Source organism: Danio aesculapii, chromosome 1 (assembly GCF_903798145.1).
Source record: "Danio aesculapii chromosome 1, fDanAes4.1, whole genome shotgun sequence".
NCBI classification, from domain to species: domain Eukaryota; kingdom Metazoa; phylum Chordata; class Actinopteri; order Cypriniformes; family Danionidae; genus Danio; species Danio aesculapii.
Window position 1 is genome coordinate 38,025,820 of NC_079435.1, and position 18,522 is coordinate 38,044,341.

The window sequence follows — 18,522 nt, forward strand, 5'->3', positions numbered from 1 at the left end:
AATAAAACGCTTTCATACCTTCTCAATATAAAGGATAGTTCATCCACAAATGAGCATTTACTATTTACTCACCGTCACATTGTTCTAAACCTTTATGAATTTATTTTTTTCCCTGCTGGACACAAAAGAAGATATTTTGAAGAATGTTGGAAACCAAAATGTTTTTAAGGAACATACTGTTGGTCTCCATTGCCTTACATTGTAGGGATGGAAGTCAATGGGCACAAGCAATGATTTAGTTACCAATGTTCTTCAAAAGTTGTTCTCTGTGATCTATTAATGTAAGAAACAAATAGTTTCTTGGAACAAGCCAAATGTAGGGTGAGTATAGGATGACAATCAGGGTATCTTCCGTCCTTTCCATATCCGTTTTCAGCCAAAAAAGTAAAACTTAGAAAACGGACGTTTTTCAACAAACTAAACGGTTGTTTTATTTTGGTTTAGGATAGGAAAATAGATAAACGACTTTAAAATTCATTATACACATGTAGGCGGTGCTGAAATGCTCCTTTTTCTCTGATTGGTCAACCAAATCTGAGCTCGTTACATTGCCCTCAAAATAATAGTCCTCTGCGATCAGCTCCAAGGCTTTTAATTATTATTATTTAATTATATATAAACCAAGTTTACATATTCTATCATTTGATCAGTTAGCAGACTTTCATTCATTGCATATGTATAAATTAAATAAAAATTTTAATTAGCAGTATTATTAGACATTTGTTGTTAAAATACGGTCATAGTTTGCTGCCAAACGTCTTGCTGCTGTGCACCTGATGCTGAGCAAATCTAGTCATTTTTGAGCAGAACCTGGTTTGCATGATTGCTTCCAAGCAATCATATAATAATATGATAATAATAATAATAATAATAATAATAATAATATTAAGAAACAAAAGAAAATTAATTAATGATTAATAATAATAATAATAATAATAATAATAATAATAATAATAATAATAATAAAAATAATAATAATATGCCTATAGTTTCCCGCCAAACTTCTTGCTGGTGTGCACCTGATTCTGAGCAAAGATAACCATTTCCTAGGAGCACCTGGTTTGCATGATTGTTTCAGAGCTACTCTAGGCCTAAATAATAATATTATTAATAATAATAATAATAATAATTGACATTGTTTACTTAGTGGGTTTTTTTGGTTAGGTTTTTTTAATAGTTGTCAACAGGTCCAGAATAAGAGCACATTGGGCCCTGGGGCTATAACAAAGCATACAATTTGTTTTTATTTTTTTCCACCTATTTTAGCAGCACCTACATGTGTATAATGAATTTCAAAGTTGTTATCCATTTTCCTTCCCTAAGCCAAAAAAATTCAATCAAGCCAAAATCTCGGGTTTGAAAACAGATATGGAATGGACGGAAGATACCCTGATTGATAACAGACTTTGTCATTTTATCCATTTTTTAGGACTGTGAACAACAACAGTAAGATAAGACAGAAGAATAGCTGATAACAACATTGGAAATGGGTACAATCACTTTCACAACAATTTGTGCCCAGAAAATTAACAATGAAAACACTGACAACCAATCAAAATCCATCCTGCTCTAAATTGTGCATTGGTGTGGGTGCTAATGTAGTTAGCTTTATAATTATCTTTGTCTTTTTGCTTTCGGTATAAATGGGCTTTTTTTCTAATGAGGAATTCACAGTTGAAGTTGGAGGAAGGGGTTTGTCTTAGAATATTTATACAAAATAGACTATATAATCATAATATGCATAGCTATACGCTATTTATTATCCAGAAAACATTGAAATGTCATTAGAAAAATATTAGAACATTAAATAATCAGTCGGCTCCCCAGCTTACTGTATGATCTCACCACCGCTGTCATTTTATAATGTCACAACAAGCATCTAAGCTTAGCTTTTAAAGTCCTTTTTACATAAAACAGCAACAGTTTGTAATGTAGATGGCTGTGGTTCCTAATAACATGAAAAATAAAGGATTTATACAAATACTAAATGGATTTAATGGATGTAGAAAGCATGCAAAAAGTGCTCTCTTTAGTTCTAACAAGCTGTCACTAGTAATCATAGATCACTGCCATCTTATAAAGTTCTGTTCTATTCAGTGAATCTCTTATTTAGATCACGTCCACACTACAGCATGCAGAACTCAGAACCGGATGAACGTCTGCGTTTAGAGCGGTCAGTGGATTCATACATAAATGCCTCTGACGATATTGTTTTTGCCAGTATGCTATTATTAAAGCTCCATCTGAGGGCTGCTTTCGTTTGAGAACACCCATAGAACCAGGCCTATTAATAATGAAAAACGAGTAAGCCTAAATAATTTATGCTGAATACAAAAACCCAACATGGAGCAGATAAATATAGTAGAAAGACAGAATGAGAAAATTACCACTCAAAATAGAAAGTTTTTTCTTCCCAACTCAGAGTGGAGATTAATTAGTGTCTGTTTTTATAGCCAGCTTCACCAGAGCCGGATAATCGATATTGCTTTTAGATGTGGAGGTGTTTGCGTTTTAAAGACAAATGAAAACTAGCTCACATTCACACGAATGATTAGAACTGTTTGTATAAAATCGAACGTGTCATTCATATTTTAGCTAAAATAATATACCGGGGATCCAGTTCAAGCCCTGCTTTTAAGGCCAAAGCACATCACCGATGGAAAAACAAAAGAGAAGACAGAACTAGAACAACGAACTACCGGAGCCTGCAAAAAACATGTGCGGGGGGATCAAACATACACATAACTCACTTTGTATGTGCACTTTATGTCATACTTTAAATGAGTACAAAGACTTTTTTAATGCTCCTAACATTTGGCCAGAGAAAGCACAGACATTAAGACAAGGATGAAACTTTCTTTCATGTTGGAAGTGCATGTGTTCATGCAAGCTATCAAAAGAAGTGTGCTTTAAATGGCTGTGTTATAAAAAGAGCTAAAATGAGCCCTCCAGTCTGATAGGTGGCAGAATGTGACTGTGTTTGTGTTGGTGTTTTGCAGAGTTGGAGGTGGCTCGGCTAAGTACAGATGTTAATCTGGCAGATCTAAGCTTCCCCCAATCTGGACTAACCGGCAACTCCATTCATCTCTCAGCCAACACACTCAAACAGCAAGGACGCAATGGTAATCCGTCATTGTCCATCTGCCTCCATTTAATTCCCATACTGACGCTTCCAGACTGACTGCTTCTGTGTTTCCTCTTCCGTAGGTGAGATCCGTATGGCACTGGTTCTCTATAAGAACCTTGGCCAATACTTGTCCACGGAGAATGCAAGTGTGCGTCTTGGCAGCGAAGCTGCCTATCCAAACTATTCCCTGATAGTCAACTCACCTGTTATTACAGCAGCCATTAATAAAGACAGTAACAAGGTCTACCTGTCTGAACCTGTGGTCTTCACTGTCAAGCACATACAGGTATTATAATGGCTTACATTTTATTCTTCTGTGGATCTGCTTTATAAGTGTGTTTCCATGATTATAATGAAGAGAATGATGTGCATGTTTTCATTCCAGCAGTCGGAAGAGAACTTCAATCCCAACTGCTCTTTCTGGAGTTACTCTAAACGCACCATGACAGGATTCTGGTCCACCCAGGACTGCAGACTGCTGGGCACCAACCGCACCCACACCTCTTGCTCCTGCACACACCTCACCAATTTTGCTGTGCTTATGGCCCATGTGGAGGTGAAGGTATGTTAAACAGTGTTAAGTACTGTACTATGTACGAATGATTATAATATGGAAAGAAAAATTATAATGCAAAATTATAAGTTATAATAAATAGATATCACGTGAGTTTTAAAATTTGAGCTGTTACAGATTAAAGTCTGTGTGAAATCAAAATTTACAATCTTTATCTCACTAGCGCACATTGTTATGGTATATAGGTGAACTATTAAACTATAGGTGAACTATTAATCTGTGCAAGTTAATAATACAAAAATATTTTTTTGTTTTAGTAAGGGGGGTCGGGGGAATCCCTTATTATGGTGGGCATATCCCTTATTTTCACATTCGTATCCGTATTTTTACATCAGGTATGGTTGGAAGAGCATCAATAAACTGAAAGAAAAGTCTCAGAAACTTCACGTTCATGCGGACTTTAACATTTTGGTGCATTAGCATTTAATAATATTTAATTAGCTGTTATTTGTTATTTATTTTGTTGTTTTGTTGTTGTTTGTATTTCAGTTTCTAACTTCTGTTTACTTTTAAATTCAACTGAGGCTTTAACAGCACAGTTTTGCACATGAGCATCAGCTGAAATGCTGTCATTGAACTAGATGCTTAGAGCATGCTTTTTGCTTTAGAGCAAAGATGCCCAAAGTAGGTCCTTTGTAAGTAACAAAGTAAGTAACCTTTGATTTGGCCCACCATCCCATCTGAGAGGAGAGTGAGGATAATGAAGAGGGTTGGGGTGAATGCTTTTAACACAGAGATCATCATTTCTAATTTGACGTAACCTTTTTTGTTTGTTTTATTGCTGAGCTACAAAAAAATCTAACTGAAATTAAATGTTTCAATTAAATGTTGTAAAAACTGTCATTTGACGGATAGAGGACTATGCAGAAGACATCGGCTAACAAATCAAGGCAGAAGCTAGTGTAATTCTGTTATAAATTAGATTGTTTTGTTTTTACTGTAATAAGTAAATTATATTACTGTATTCGTTAATATAAAGCAGTGTTTTCTAATCATTTTTAAACATTTAAAATAAATTAGGAAATCACCCATGTCAACTATACATTCAGTCCACTAGCCTCAATTAAGTTTGGTTTTTAGTCCTTAATAAGAAAATGTCAGGTCACGCCTGTTTTAGAGTAAAGAGTAAAAGGTAAAACTGTAAAATTGACTCAAATAAATGGATGTAACAGAAATATTTTGACTGACACTTTGAAGGACACTTACAGCTATAACTGCCTACTACAGATGACAAACTATAATTAGTTTTTTGTGGCTAAAAATTCAGCTTAAATCAACTTTGACGCTCAGAAAACAAAAACAAGCAAATCAAATAAGATTAGAGCCTCCTGGCTCCTGACAATACATTATGCGAGAGAGAAACTGAAGCTAGAAACCATTATTAACTTTAATCCACAGCTTCTGCAAATGGTTTAGACTATAATAAATGATGGATGAGACGTCTCCACTGTAGACAAATTGCAGCTAAAATACTCTGTCTAGCCTCTGTCTGTGATTTAAGAGGTATCAAAATACTCCCTCAACCCACATTATTGCCTGTTTTGCATCCAGCCACCAGGGGGCGATCAATAAGTTTTGACTTTTCAGAGAATATGAGTCACACATGGTTTATCCTGGAGCCAACATGAACAAATACACTTATATAAAAAGTAAACAAACAGCGTCAGCTCAAATGAGTTGAGTGCATACGTCATTAACATTGTGAAGTTTGCTGAACCTGTAGATTAAAGGAGATCATGTTGTAAATATTACCTTGCACATACTAAACGTGTCAATCTGTCATCAAAAAAGTCACCTATGCTATAGGTGACTATCAACAGCAAGTTACACCCTAATCACTAAGATGCTAACGTGTTTTGTAAATTTGCATTATTAGCTCTTTATTAGCTTGTCTGTGGTTTTCTAATTATTAAGGATCATTTAGAGCAGAAGTGGACTTGGTAGACCATCGTGATCAATTAGGTTTTAATTGAAATGGATGGGAACTGGTTAAACTGAAATCCATGCGGTCACAGCATACAGTACTGCAGATTGATTATTATGGCCTGGCGAAGTTGTGGTCACAGAATTTTCTCCAGCAGTTCTGTTGAGAATACTTTACAATGAACCTAAGATTTACAAGCAGACCGGTAAAAAAAGTTTGAACCGCACTCACTGGTACTGCAATAGGTTACGTCATCCAGCACTAAGAGAGACCTCACAGCTCTCCTGAAGCCACTGGGCTCTTGCCTTGGGCAGTGTGTTATCTCAGACAGGACACTCATATTCATCGCACACACACACAGGCACATAAAATCAGGAATAAAATGACAAAACAGATGTGAAACTGCTATTGTAGTGTGGACTAATGTATTGTACGTACATAGGGTTTGTGCACATGTGTGTGCATGTCAGCAGTAGACTAGAGAAATGATTTATGTGCAAAACGTAAAGGCAAAAGGTCAGGATATACATAAATGTAAATGTTGTGTGCAGAGGGGAGGATTGACCTTAAACATTCACACACACACACACACACACATGCGCGCACACATCATTTGGACCCACACCCTTGAGGCTGCATTAATGGATGTTGCATATATGTATGAATGATTAATAAAACCATTTAGTGTGTGTGCACTTGTGTGTGTGCAGGGTTGACTGCGCACATTCACTGAACACTGAGTCTTGTCATAACCGCAGTGCTCCAAATTTCTCACTGCCGTGGAAATGAATGGGCCATTCCCGCAAACCCAGGCCTGCAATCTGTGGCACAGCAGAAATTGAATGCTCGCCATTTACCAAGTGAAACATTATGTTCAATTATGAAATATTTTTATTTATTTGATAAGACTTTCCGCTGCAAATAGGAGTATAGTACTATCAGCGCTTATCAGTTTGTGCAGATTTTCCTCCAAAATCAGTGCAGAAATTGTTAAAAAGTTCTGCATATTCCATCCGGGCCTGTAAAGAGCACATGAGTGCAGTGTTCTGTCTGAACTCTAACAGCAAAAAAACTTCCTTTCTAGGAATAAAATTAAGTGTTTTAGCAGGCTAGCAACAACATACCCTATACAGAATCCTTAATTTAATTTTTTTGTGAAAGAGAGTTATTGTTCAAATAAATTATCTGAATAACTGAACACTAAGTCAAATCAAAATGCAAAGTAATAAAAAGCACTAACAGAATCAAAACAACAGCTAAAATGTTCAAATTACAATGAAACATATTAGAAATGAATAATACCTAATAGAGTTTAAAAAATCAGTTTTAAATAAATTATGTTCTTCGTTTATTTATTGTATGGTTTGAAAGGTTGGATTGTTTAAAGAATTAGAAAGTATATACAAAGAAAATAGTCAAGTATATACAAAATCATAAGAACACAGATGTTCTCTGAATTGACAACATTATAAAATTAGTGCCTTTTAAGCACCAAAGCAGCATATTACAATCATTTTGCAGGATCATGTGACACTGAAAACTGAGTACTGACTACTGAAAATCCATCTTTTTTCATTGACAGAATGCGTTACGTTTTGTGTAACAACACATAACGGTTATTATAAAATTTTATGGTAATCAATTAATTAATTCATTTTCCTTCAGCTTAGTCCCTTTATTAATCAAGGGTCACCACCGTGGAATGAACTGTCAACTTATCCAGCATATGTTTTACACAGCAAATACCCTTCACTCTGCAACCCAGTACTGGGAAACATCCATACACACTCATTCACACACAGTCAATTCAGTTGATTCAGTTCACCTACTGTGCATGTCTTTGGACTGTGGGGGAAACCGGAGCACCCGGAGGAAACCTGCGCGAACACTGGGAGAACATGCAAACTCCACACAGAAATGCCAAATGACCCAGATGGGACTTGAACCAGCATCTTTCTTGCTGTGAGGCGACAGTGCTAACCACTGAACTATTGTGTCACCCCAATTTAATGATATTTCATAATAATAATATTTTTAGTGTATTTTCATCAAATACATGAGTAATTTATAAGATTTCTACTACAAATACAGTTTCAACTGTAAAATGATGTTGCTAATAAACAGCCTGAAGGTTTGTACTGAATAGTAGATGGTTATAATAGAATTTGACAAACATGCCTCTCTCCTTCATCCCTGTGTTTTCAGAAAGCAGACCAGGTGCATGAGCTGCTATTGGACGTCATAACGTGGGTGGGGATCCTGCTGTCTCTAGTCTGCCTGCTCATCTGCATCTTCACCTTTTGTTTCTTCCGTGGTCTGCAAAGCGACAGGAACACCATCCACAAGAATCTCTGCATCTCTCTCTTTATCGCCGAAACCCTCTTCCTCACCGGGATCAACCGTGCAGACCAGCCTGTAAGATCAACTTCACATTTACACACTTGAGGGATTTACGCTTATCCGCTTGTTCAGTTGTGATGTGTGAAATACTGTTTCCGAGTCCAGGGGGCTCAATCTTGATAGCCCTTTATGGTGTTTATATTTTACATTTATTGGTGTGAATGTTTTATAAAGTTTGATAATTTTTTAAAGATGAAATCACTGTAAAAAACTTTACAATGATGATAGGATTATCAATAGGATCATGTCACACAGTGAGGGTATGTTAAAACTGTTTGTTTTCACACTTTTAGCATCTGAGATCCTGTCCACTTAAACACAGTTATTTCCAAAACTGCAGTTTCTATAAAAAATTGCTTTTTCTATACACAGTTTGGTCGTTCGTCTATGCGAAAATCAGGTTACTGAAACAGAAACTTCTGCTCAGATGAAGATTTTCATAAACTCTTGTAACATTAGCTATGTTTCCATCCAAATATGCAAATTAGACTTGTGCTCAAAACTGGAATATCACATTTACACAATAAAACATTTGCAAACAACAAAATCGGCACTAAATATCAGAAAGAAAAATAAAATTTACTAAAATAGGAGAAGCCACTGTAGGCCTTATTTTCTTTTGTTCAATAAGTTACTTGCACCTAAGAAGATGACGCGCAATAAATACGCGGTGCTTTTAGAGACTCAAGACAGTTCTGGGAAGCAATAATTTTGAACCACTTTGATGACGGAGTTTGGCAAGGCGTTTTCGAATGAACAAAAAAACATTTCAGATGTTTATAATGTGGTCAGTTTGCTGGTTTGTCCATTAAAGGTGCAGTATGTGATTGTTTTGAGAAACATTTTTTCTTGTGCTGGTTGAAAGTCTCTTCACATTCCAATAGTAATTATTCAAGTAAATTATCTAAATGTTTTTTTTTTTGTGTATTTTTATATTCTGGGTAAGGCATAAGGCCAATTCATAAGGCGTTCATCCAATTAAATATTGTCGGGTTGATAATTCTCATAATTCTGATTAGTAGTAGTCTCTCAGCAAATGTAGATTTGATCAACTGCGTACCCATTCACGCAGATTCGCTGATGCGCGTTTACGCGGGCCGCGGTCACGTGGACACGAGTAACATCGCTAAAAACAAATACTGAATCAATATTGGAGTTGCTTTTGCACTCTGGAGGAAGGATGACACCATGGCTGAAGTATTTCTTTATTTCATTTAGACAGGTAATGTTATGCTTTAAAACTATTTTAGTCACGCAAAGCTAATGTAGATTTTGTTGTTACGAATGGGTTAACATATATGCACAGAAGTGTTGGTTAGACACTGAAAACTTCCGGTGACTGATGTGACTGTTTTCAATTTCATAAGGCCTTTTACAGCATCGATAATGACGTAATGTAAATGTAAAGTTGCATTGGTTCATTCTTGAACAATAGCAGCCTCCCTATACTGTTTACCATGCTACTCCGTCTAATATTCCGTCTAAAATAGCATGTAAGGCCCAATCCTAATTCTACCCCTCAGCCCTTCCCCTTACCCCTACCCCTCGTTTTGCGCGTTCTTGTCAAGGGGTAGGGGTGTCCCATTCTCTTTAGCTTGAAGGCGTAGGGCTAAGGGGAAGAGGTAGATAGCCCTTCGAACGAAGATTTTTCAGGATCACACTTGAAACCAAGAGGTAAATTTCCCAGAATACACCAGCCACAATGGCAGTATTGCTGAACCTGGAAGTAAAGAGATCCATAAATTAGTATTTTTTGTTATTATTTACGAATTTGTACAACAAACAAACACATGTTTTAATATATCATAATAATATGATATATTATACAAAATAATAATTTAATATTCATAACGCGTTTGTGTTTTACTGTCATGCTTTTTTTTTAAAAAAACCCGCTAAAATAAAAACCGCTAAATTTTGCAATCTATAATCCATAATCAAAACTCCTGTATAGCCGTTCCACAACATTCTGACACTCAATGACTCTCGAATACCCTGTCAGAAAAGTCTAGTGGCTGGAAATGGCCTTTCTAGTGTCTGCTATAATGTTACTGTTGTTTTCGTGTGTTTACATGGATGAATAGGGCCACTGTGTTAAATGCACAGTATTATGATCTTACTGCCACATTATATCGTTATGATAACATAATATTTTCCTTCAGTGATTTCCTGAAGATAAATACCAAAAAATAATGCAACTGGAATATCTACAGCAGTCGCGATCGTCCGATCTCATATGAAGCAAGAGATCGCGATGACATATGATGACGTGTGCAGTGGTGTCCCAATTCTTAGAGGTAAACTTTGAAGCCCTTCCCCTTCACATTTGGTTTTAAGGGCGAAGGGGAAAAGGTAGGGGTACAAAAATAGAATTGGGATTGGGCCTAAGTGTGGCTTAGTTATCAGTATAATTCCTGCACGCCGCCCGCCAAGCACTAAGCATACAGCAGTTGCTTTATGACAAAGCGTGTGAGACTGATGAGTGAGACTGATGAGAGAGTGATGACAAGTTTTGCTTGCTAACTACACAACTGAAAAGGTGCTAGATATAATACAGTTTATCATTCAGAATTGCAGTATTATAAAGTAATATAAAGTTTTCTAACTGATGACATAACATGATCTAGTGGGTCTCTGTCATCTTTAATGTGCGCGTTCACGATTTCACGACAGGAGAGGGATTGCATTTGAAAGATATTATGCTAACCGGTATTTAGGCAGATCACCTACTGCACCTTTAATGCCATCTCACAATGCATGTCACAGGATCTGTAAAAACAAAATCTCATTACTTTTTTGAATCACATGCTAGAATTTATTCAGTAAATGTGTTTCCATTGTGGGGCGACACGATAGCTCAGTGGTTAGCATAGTTGCCCTTTAGCAAGAAGGTCGCTGGTTTAAATCCCGGATTGGCTAGTTGACATTTCTGTGTGGAGTTTGCATGTTCTCCCTATGTTTGCGTGGGTTTCCTCCACAGTCCAAAGACTTGCATGTGAATTGACACAGTGTGAATATAGGTGGATTGAATAAACTAAATTGACCGTAGTGTATGTGTGTGAAAGAGTGTGTATGGATGTTTCCCAGTACTGGGTTGCAGCTGAAAAGGCATCTGCTGTGTAAAACATATGCTCATTTTTTCTTATCAGATAAAAAAGTTTATCCTACTCAGTTGAGGCATACAAGTTCTTTGGCACTTTTTCAAAATTTATGTGCATCTTGACATTTCCATTAAATGTTTTTTTTATGCGATTTTCTAAAATGCTCATAAAAATAGTGGGATGGGAAAATAGCTGAAACATAGCTTAGTGTGGCCACTAAAACAAGAGCATTTGCCTTTTTTGATTTGGCATGCCCTTGTCAGTGCATCACAATACGTTTTTCGCATTTTCATCTAGACAGTTTTGTTTAAACGTATATAAAACGTATATAAAAATACCCATGTGCATGTGGACATGGCCAGAAAGAGCATTTGGAAGCAGAAAGTGTGACTCATGACGTCAGACTTAACAAGCAGATTGTCAAACACACATAATTCATTGAGTCGTTAAGTTGGGCACCTGACTCTTGTTAATTACAGAAATGGAGAAGATCTTCGACCTCTCGTTAATCGCAAAAACCTCACTGTGTCCTCAGAGAGAGAAAAAGAGAGGGAGGGAGACAGGAGAATATAAGCAAAGACAAATGGAAAATGACAAAGATAAAATGTTGGAAATCCGTCGGGAAATTTCTGAAGTGATAACAGAACAGACGGTTAATGCTCAAAGCAGCGAGTCACAGATCACACAGATACTGGCTAGATAGTTTGAGCAGCGTTTGTGCTCAGTGTGTATGTCTTTGTTACAGATCGTCTGCGCTGTGTTTGCGGCCCTGCTGCATTTCTTCTTCTTGGCTGCATTTACGTGGATGTTTCTGGAAGGCGTACAGCTGTACATCATGCTGGTGGAAGTGTTCGAGAGCGAGTACTCGCGCACCAAGTACTTCTATCTCACAGGATATGGAGTGCCAGCTGTCATAGTAGCTGTATCGGCTGCTGTGGACTACCGCAGCTACGGCACCGAAAGAGTGTAAGTAAATGGCAGATTCAGTTCCCATGGTAAAATGCTTACATAGGGACTAAATGTCACACTTTTTGAACAATCTCACCATCACTGGTTAGGAAAATAGAAATTTCTGAACAGAAGGCAAAATTTTAGCTGTAGTTGTAAATTGTAGACAGTTGTAGGCCAAATTATTAGCTCTCCTTTGAAATTTTATAATATGAAATTTTATAATATGATTATATTTTATAATGAAATTATAAGGTTCTATCTGCATTCTAAAAGATTTTAAGATAGATTATAAGATAGAGCTTCAAAGTTTTTGCATTCCATACAGCAAACAATATGCGTGTAACAGTTCTCTGTCATACATTAACATTACAGAGACCCTAAATGTACTCCAAATGTAAATGATCAAAATTTTCTTCAATTTGCTAATTGGGGTAAAATAAACAGGGCAAATGGTAGATAGAACCTTTTAACTCTAACAAGTCATTTTTCGCTTGGAATTATAAAATTCTATCTGGCAGATCATACATTGAAGCATTACTTTTTAAAGAAATACAATCAGTGTGCTTATTAATTTAGTTTAAAAAATAAAAATTAGTGTTGTAACAATATGTTGATGTTTGAGAGAGTATTTTTTTGCTCTCTATAACATTTATTTAATGTTTTACGATAAATATTTTTTTCTTGTTCAGATTAAGCATACAAGACTATGACAATATTTTGTCCAGTGCAGATGTTAATTTTATGCAAGTAATATGGTAATATTTATTGAATTATATGCTTTATATGAATTATTGAATTATATTTATGGAACTATATGCCCCATGAATTAAATTAAGTATTTGCCCTTCAAGGCTAAATATCAAATTTAAGTGAAGTTTATTTATAAAGTAATTTCGAGAGGATCATGTGCTTATGATTGGCATGACTGGCCCTGCTTTAGCTAACGTATGATTCACCAATCATTAACTTAGTATAAAAACCAAAGCATCTTACCTTAGTCATCTTCGTCTTGACGAATTCCCCCTTCCATCCCCTGACCTTCTTTTTTTCCTCCATAGGGCAACATGGCGGCCCAGTGACTAGCACTGTTGCCTCACAGCAAGAATGTCGCTGGTTCGGGTCTTTACCCAGCCAGTTGACATTTCTGTGCGGAGTTCATGTTCTCCCCATGCTCGCGTGGGTTTTCCCCGGATTCTCTGGTTTCCTCCCACAGTCCAAAACATGAGACATAAGTAAATTGACTAAACCAAATCAGCACCATAGACCAATTTCACCAGTAGCATACACTCATTCTTGAGAATTACCTGAGCTCAAACTCCCCTCTCGCCCTGCAAACGAGAGGGAGCCCAGGGCTTGAGGATCTTTTGAGCTCAGGGCTTTCTCCCGGGACAGCATGCCAAACATTATTTATTACTAATTATCAGCTAAGTGTGAACTCTTGAAAGACTTTAAAAGAAAACAGACAATAAGCAAATGAGTTTAATAAACACTTAAAATGTTTCACTGACTATATATATACACAAAGAAAAATATATTTAACATTTAATATATACATTTTGTTTTAAAAACTGTTTTTTTTTTTTCAACAATGTCAAATTAAAGATTTCATCTCAATTTAAAAAAAAAAATGCTTCTAAATCATCACATTTACACACATCTTTTTAGTTTCAGGTTTCTTCTCAATTTTGAGAAGAAACAATTTTGTGTTTCTTTCTGGTCTTTTCCACTGTCAACGGAGCAATCCAGCATAAAAGCTGTTCCTGATTGGTCCTTGTGCATGCATTCGAAATCTTAAGAAAGAATCTTATGGAGCCAAGCTAGAGTTCGACTTTGTAGATAAAACCTTTTTTGTTTTTTTTTAATAAAAGGTCTTAAATTGTAAATAAGTTGTCATTTAATAAGAATATGGGAATATCTCAATTTTGACAAAAACCCTTTAAAGAATAAAGTACAATTAGGCTTACCTAAGTTTATTAGTTTAACTAGGTGAGTTAAGTTAATTAGGCAAGTCGTTGGACAACAGTGGTTTGTTCCGTAGCCAGTTGAAAAAAAAAAAACAATATAAAGGGGGAAATAATATTAATAAAATATAAGGTGAAAAATAATTGTAAACAAAAAAAACTGCTTTAAGAGAAATGACATGTTCTTCAAAAGAAAAATTGTTAAAGGAAATCTGTGAAGGTGTCCTTGCTCTGTTAAACATCACTTGTGAAATATTTAACAAAACAATTAACATTTCACAGGAGATAATCATTTCGCCTTCAGCTGTATATATGGGAAAAGGGTTTATTAATTTACTTATCAGAATAATGTGGTAACTTAGATATGAAATTTAGATAAAGATACAGTCACACTTTATTTTGATGGTCTGTTTGTTGAATTTAAGTTACATTGCATCTACATGACAACTAATTCTCATTAGATTATAAGTAGACTATTAGGTTGGGGTTAGGGTTAGTGTTAGTGTAAGTAGACATGTACTTGCCAAGTTTCTTATAGTCAGTTACATGTCTGTTTAGCAACAGTATCAACAGGTATTAAGCAGACAGTCTACTAATACTCAACTGGACCATCAAAATAAAGGGTTACCAAAAATACTATTGTCTTGATGCAGGTCAACTTTTTTTCTAAATCATTCCTTAATTATATTAGTTATGTATATAGTATATGCCAGAGAGTTTTATTGTGTTCTATTAGCAGCTATTACAAAATCATAATATAGCATTTAGTTTGAAGGGCCACATTCTAACTGAAGAGGGCTTGAAACACTGGACTTCTGACTCAAAAAGTCTCTCCTACATAATTAAAAGTGAACTTGCGTTACACAGCTATTCCACACAACATTTGTAAAAATCTAATAGGAATAACAAAAAAAGGAGATATTGCTCATTATTCATTGACAGCTCTCGGTAGATTTGGGACTGACACAGGGGGGAGGTAACACTTGAATTGGCCAAGCGAAGACAGCTCTCAGCCAGTTAATCTGTCTGGCCAATGCATTGGTCTATCACTAGAGTAATGTCCAAATGTGTCTGTCGGCTTCTAAATTGGCTTGCAAATACTCAGCTTTCTTACTACTAGCAGTGCTGCCTAATGGTTCCGAGAGATTGCAGGTTCAAACCCAGGAATTAGTGATTCAGGATTATTTTAGTGCAGTGTCCTTGAAAGGGACTCATCACACCAGACTGCTCAAGGGGGAATGGCTCTGCAATTACTGTCCTAAAAGTCACTTTGGAAAAAATCATGGCTGCTTTGTGGCAAATGACTTCATGAATGCTAGCTTAACATGACTTAAATCTCATACAGTCAATTCAGCTTCATGGGGGGAGTCAGAAACGCTTGTTATTGAGGACACTTGTGGGTGTTAGGTGAACTGTAGCCAGCAACTTATTGTCCATGCTTCCAATAAAAACAAACATAACATACTGTACAATAGGCTGAATGTGACCTGATGTGTGTTCTGATGTATTCACAGAAAATTGAGTTTGTTTGTTTGTTAAAAATATTAAAAATACTATTAATGCAAGACAGTGATTATAAACACACAGAACATTGCTGAGAGCGATGTTTAGATGAATATGTACATTTATTTGACATGTTTACTCCTAAATAACAACATGACAACAAAATGATAGCAATATAATTTTGTCTGCAGAGGCTCTTCAGTTCAGTGCCATCACATTGACAGATAAGGTCATTTAAATTAAAACGTTAGTGATTGTTCACACAAACAAAATTGAAATTCTGTCATATACTCATCCTTGACTTGTCCTTTTTTTTGTTCTGTTGAACACAAAAGATGTTTTGAAGAATGCTGAAAATCTGTATCCAAACATCCCTAGTATGAAAAACTTAATATCATGGAAGCCAATGGATGCAGATTTCCAATGCATATATTTTCTTCAAAATATATTCTTTTGCATTTTTTTGTTCAGATCAATTTGGATGATATGTAGCTTGATTCAATACTATAGACTTAAAAAATATCCCTGTGTAAGAGTTTAGTTTGAATTGAGGTCTTACTCTACTTCATACAATGTGTGCGAGAGATCTGCAGAGTGGATGGCAACATTAACAGCCTGAGGTATCAAGACATTTGTGCTGCCATTACATTACAAACAACAGGAGAGGGCAAATTCTTCAGCAGGACAGCGCTCCTTCCAAATCAAAGTTCCTGAAAGCAAAGAAGGTCAAGGTGCTTTAGGATTGAGACACCAAACATGAACATTATTGAGCATGTCTGGGGTAAGATGAAGGAGGAGGCATTGAAGATGAGTTCAACGAATCTTGATGAACTCTGGGAGTCCTGCAAGTACACTTTATTTGCCATTCCAGATGCCTTTATTAATAAGTTATTTGAGTCGTTGCAGAGATGTATGGATGCAGTCCTCCAAGCTCATTCTTTTTCCATTGCACCATGACTTTATGTTATATACTGTACATTATTTCTGTTAAGTGACAAGACTTTTGTCTAAGCAAAGTCAGACCTTACTGTCCTAATTAAATCATTAAAAATCAAGGCATGATCATATTTTATTTTGGTAAAATAAGTGTAATCTAGAGGCCTTTACCTTTCATATAAGCCACTTCTGATACCAAATGATCATCTAGAAGTCAAGTTATTATTTGTTGTTCCTAAGACTTAGATAGGTGACAAGACTTTTGTCAGGTAGTGTACACCAAATATGAATATACTTAAAGACATGTTGTACGCTCTATGCTTAATTGTCATAGGTTTGTCTATATTTGACCCAACGCTGGGTTATGACAACCTAGCATTTTTTTTGAGTGTACAAATATATAATCAAAACACGCTCCTCTCTTTAAATGCAGTAAGTCACAAAAAATGACTTGAGATCAGTAAGTGGAGCAATTCAGAAATCCTCCTAATGCTGTCTACTCCAGCAAAATGTTTTGCAAGTGCCAAGCGCATCAGATCAGGTTGTACCGAAGGTTGCCTGTGTGTTTGCGAGATCTGAAATGGGCAAACTGGTGAAATTGCCCTAATTCATATTCATAAAGAAAACTGTTCAGCTGGCATTACTGCAGTTAGTGGCCAGACACAGCCGTGAGGGATGTTCACTCAGATAAATATTTTAGCAAAAATCATCATTTAAAGATGAGATGCTGAATGTGGCATATGAATAAGTGGTGGTCACTCAAGCACACAGTCTCACCAGACCACAGAATTAGGTCACGCTCATTTAAAACAAGAATTGAATGGAGGAAGGGAGGGAGGGAGGGAAGGAGAGGAACACCGTTTACTGCAGATCCTGTAAACCTGAGCCAACAGTGGAGATCTAAGCTGGAGCGTATGGATCCTTATGCAGGTGCCACTTTTAGAACTTTGTCCCCCCACTTTTTGGCAGATAATCAGAGCCGTTCAAGCCTTAATATGGCCCCCACACTTTTAAATCATCCCTACGCCTTCATGGAAACCGTAAAGAGCATGTCCCCAAGGTGGAAAGGAGCATAAATTAAGGTGTTTTTATGGCAGATGGTTGGTGAAATCAGTGCCAGGCTGGTAAGAGCTCAAATAAAGCACAAAGAAGCATGTCTGCATGGCCTAATCCCAGCGCACATGAATTGAAATTCCTAAAATATTTATAATCCTATTTGGTTTCTGCATTCTCTAGCATATGGTATCTGTTCTTTAAAGAGGGAGCATGTCTGACTGACACACACACACACTGACACAGTCCAACACTTCCACTCCTGCTGGGCTGTAGAGGTGATTTCAGTATAGCAGAGATGAAGAGTTTAATAATTCAGCTCTGGGTTGTCAATCACCCCTTGAGGCTCTGAATGTTCCGTGGGCAACGAGCCCTTTCTGAATGCAATGATCAACCAAACACCTTTGCTTTCTGGAACTTAAACCCGCTTTGATTTTAATTGGACAAGCTTGGAGATTACTTTCATTTGAAAATCTCTCTCTCCTGCTTTTTCTTTCTCCTGTAGGTGCTGGCTCAGGTTAGATACTTACTTTATCTGGAGTTTCATTGGGCCTGCTACTCTCATCATCATGGTGAGTTAAACACACACACACACACACTGGGTTTAAAGAACGATAGAGCAAAGCCAATTCCACCCTGGCACAAACACCCACACGCGCGTCCACACGGGGGGTTCAGATAATGGTCTGTCGAGGGCATTTTCCCAATTACAGAAAAGTCACAGTCACCCCACAAGACAAGATGAGCATCCCCACTGCTATATATAGAGAAATAAGGAATGTGTGTGTGAAGTGAAATGTTCAATTAGCTTTTTCTAGCTTGTTTATTTGTAGTTTTTAAGCAGGGTTCCTATTAGTAATGCTCCAAAATTTCCTTAATAAGGATCCACAGAAGAGACACTTAAGAAAATCCAATAACCAAAGGTTTAACATGGAGAATAGTTATATTTACTGGAAACGTAATCATCAGATTATGGTTGTTTTTTGCCTTGA

The 18,522-nt window shown here is 36.5% G+C and overlaps 1 protein-coding gene across 1 annotated transcript in view; it reads left to right on the plus strand.

The window, feature by feature from the left end:
* The window catches only part of adgrl3.1 (adhesion G protein-coupled receptor L3.1), a 217,182-nt gene that overhangs the window by 170,776 nt on the left and 27,884 nt on the right, over positions 1 to 18,522 (plus strand). Inside the window, exons 12-17 of the mRNA XM_056459942.1 lie at positions 3,000 to 3,122; positions 3,208 to 3,413; positions 3,513 to 3,689; positions 7,831 to 8,040; positions 11,872 to 12,092; positions 18,036 to 18,102. Of these exons, the coding sequence (XP_056315917.1) occupies positions 3,000 to 3,122; positions 3,208 to 3,413; positions 3,513 to 3,689; positions 7,831 to 8,040; positions 11,872 to 12,092; positions 18,036 to 18,102 (1,004 nt within the window). The remainder of the gene's footprint in view (positions 1 to 2,999; positions 3,123 to 3,207; positions 3,414 to 3,512; positions 3,690 to 7,830; positions 8,041 to 11,871; positions 12,093 to 18,035; positions 18,103 to 18,522) is intronic.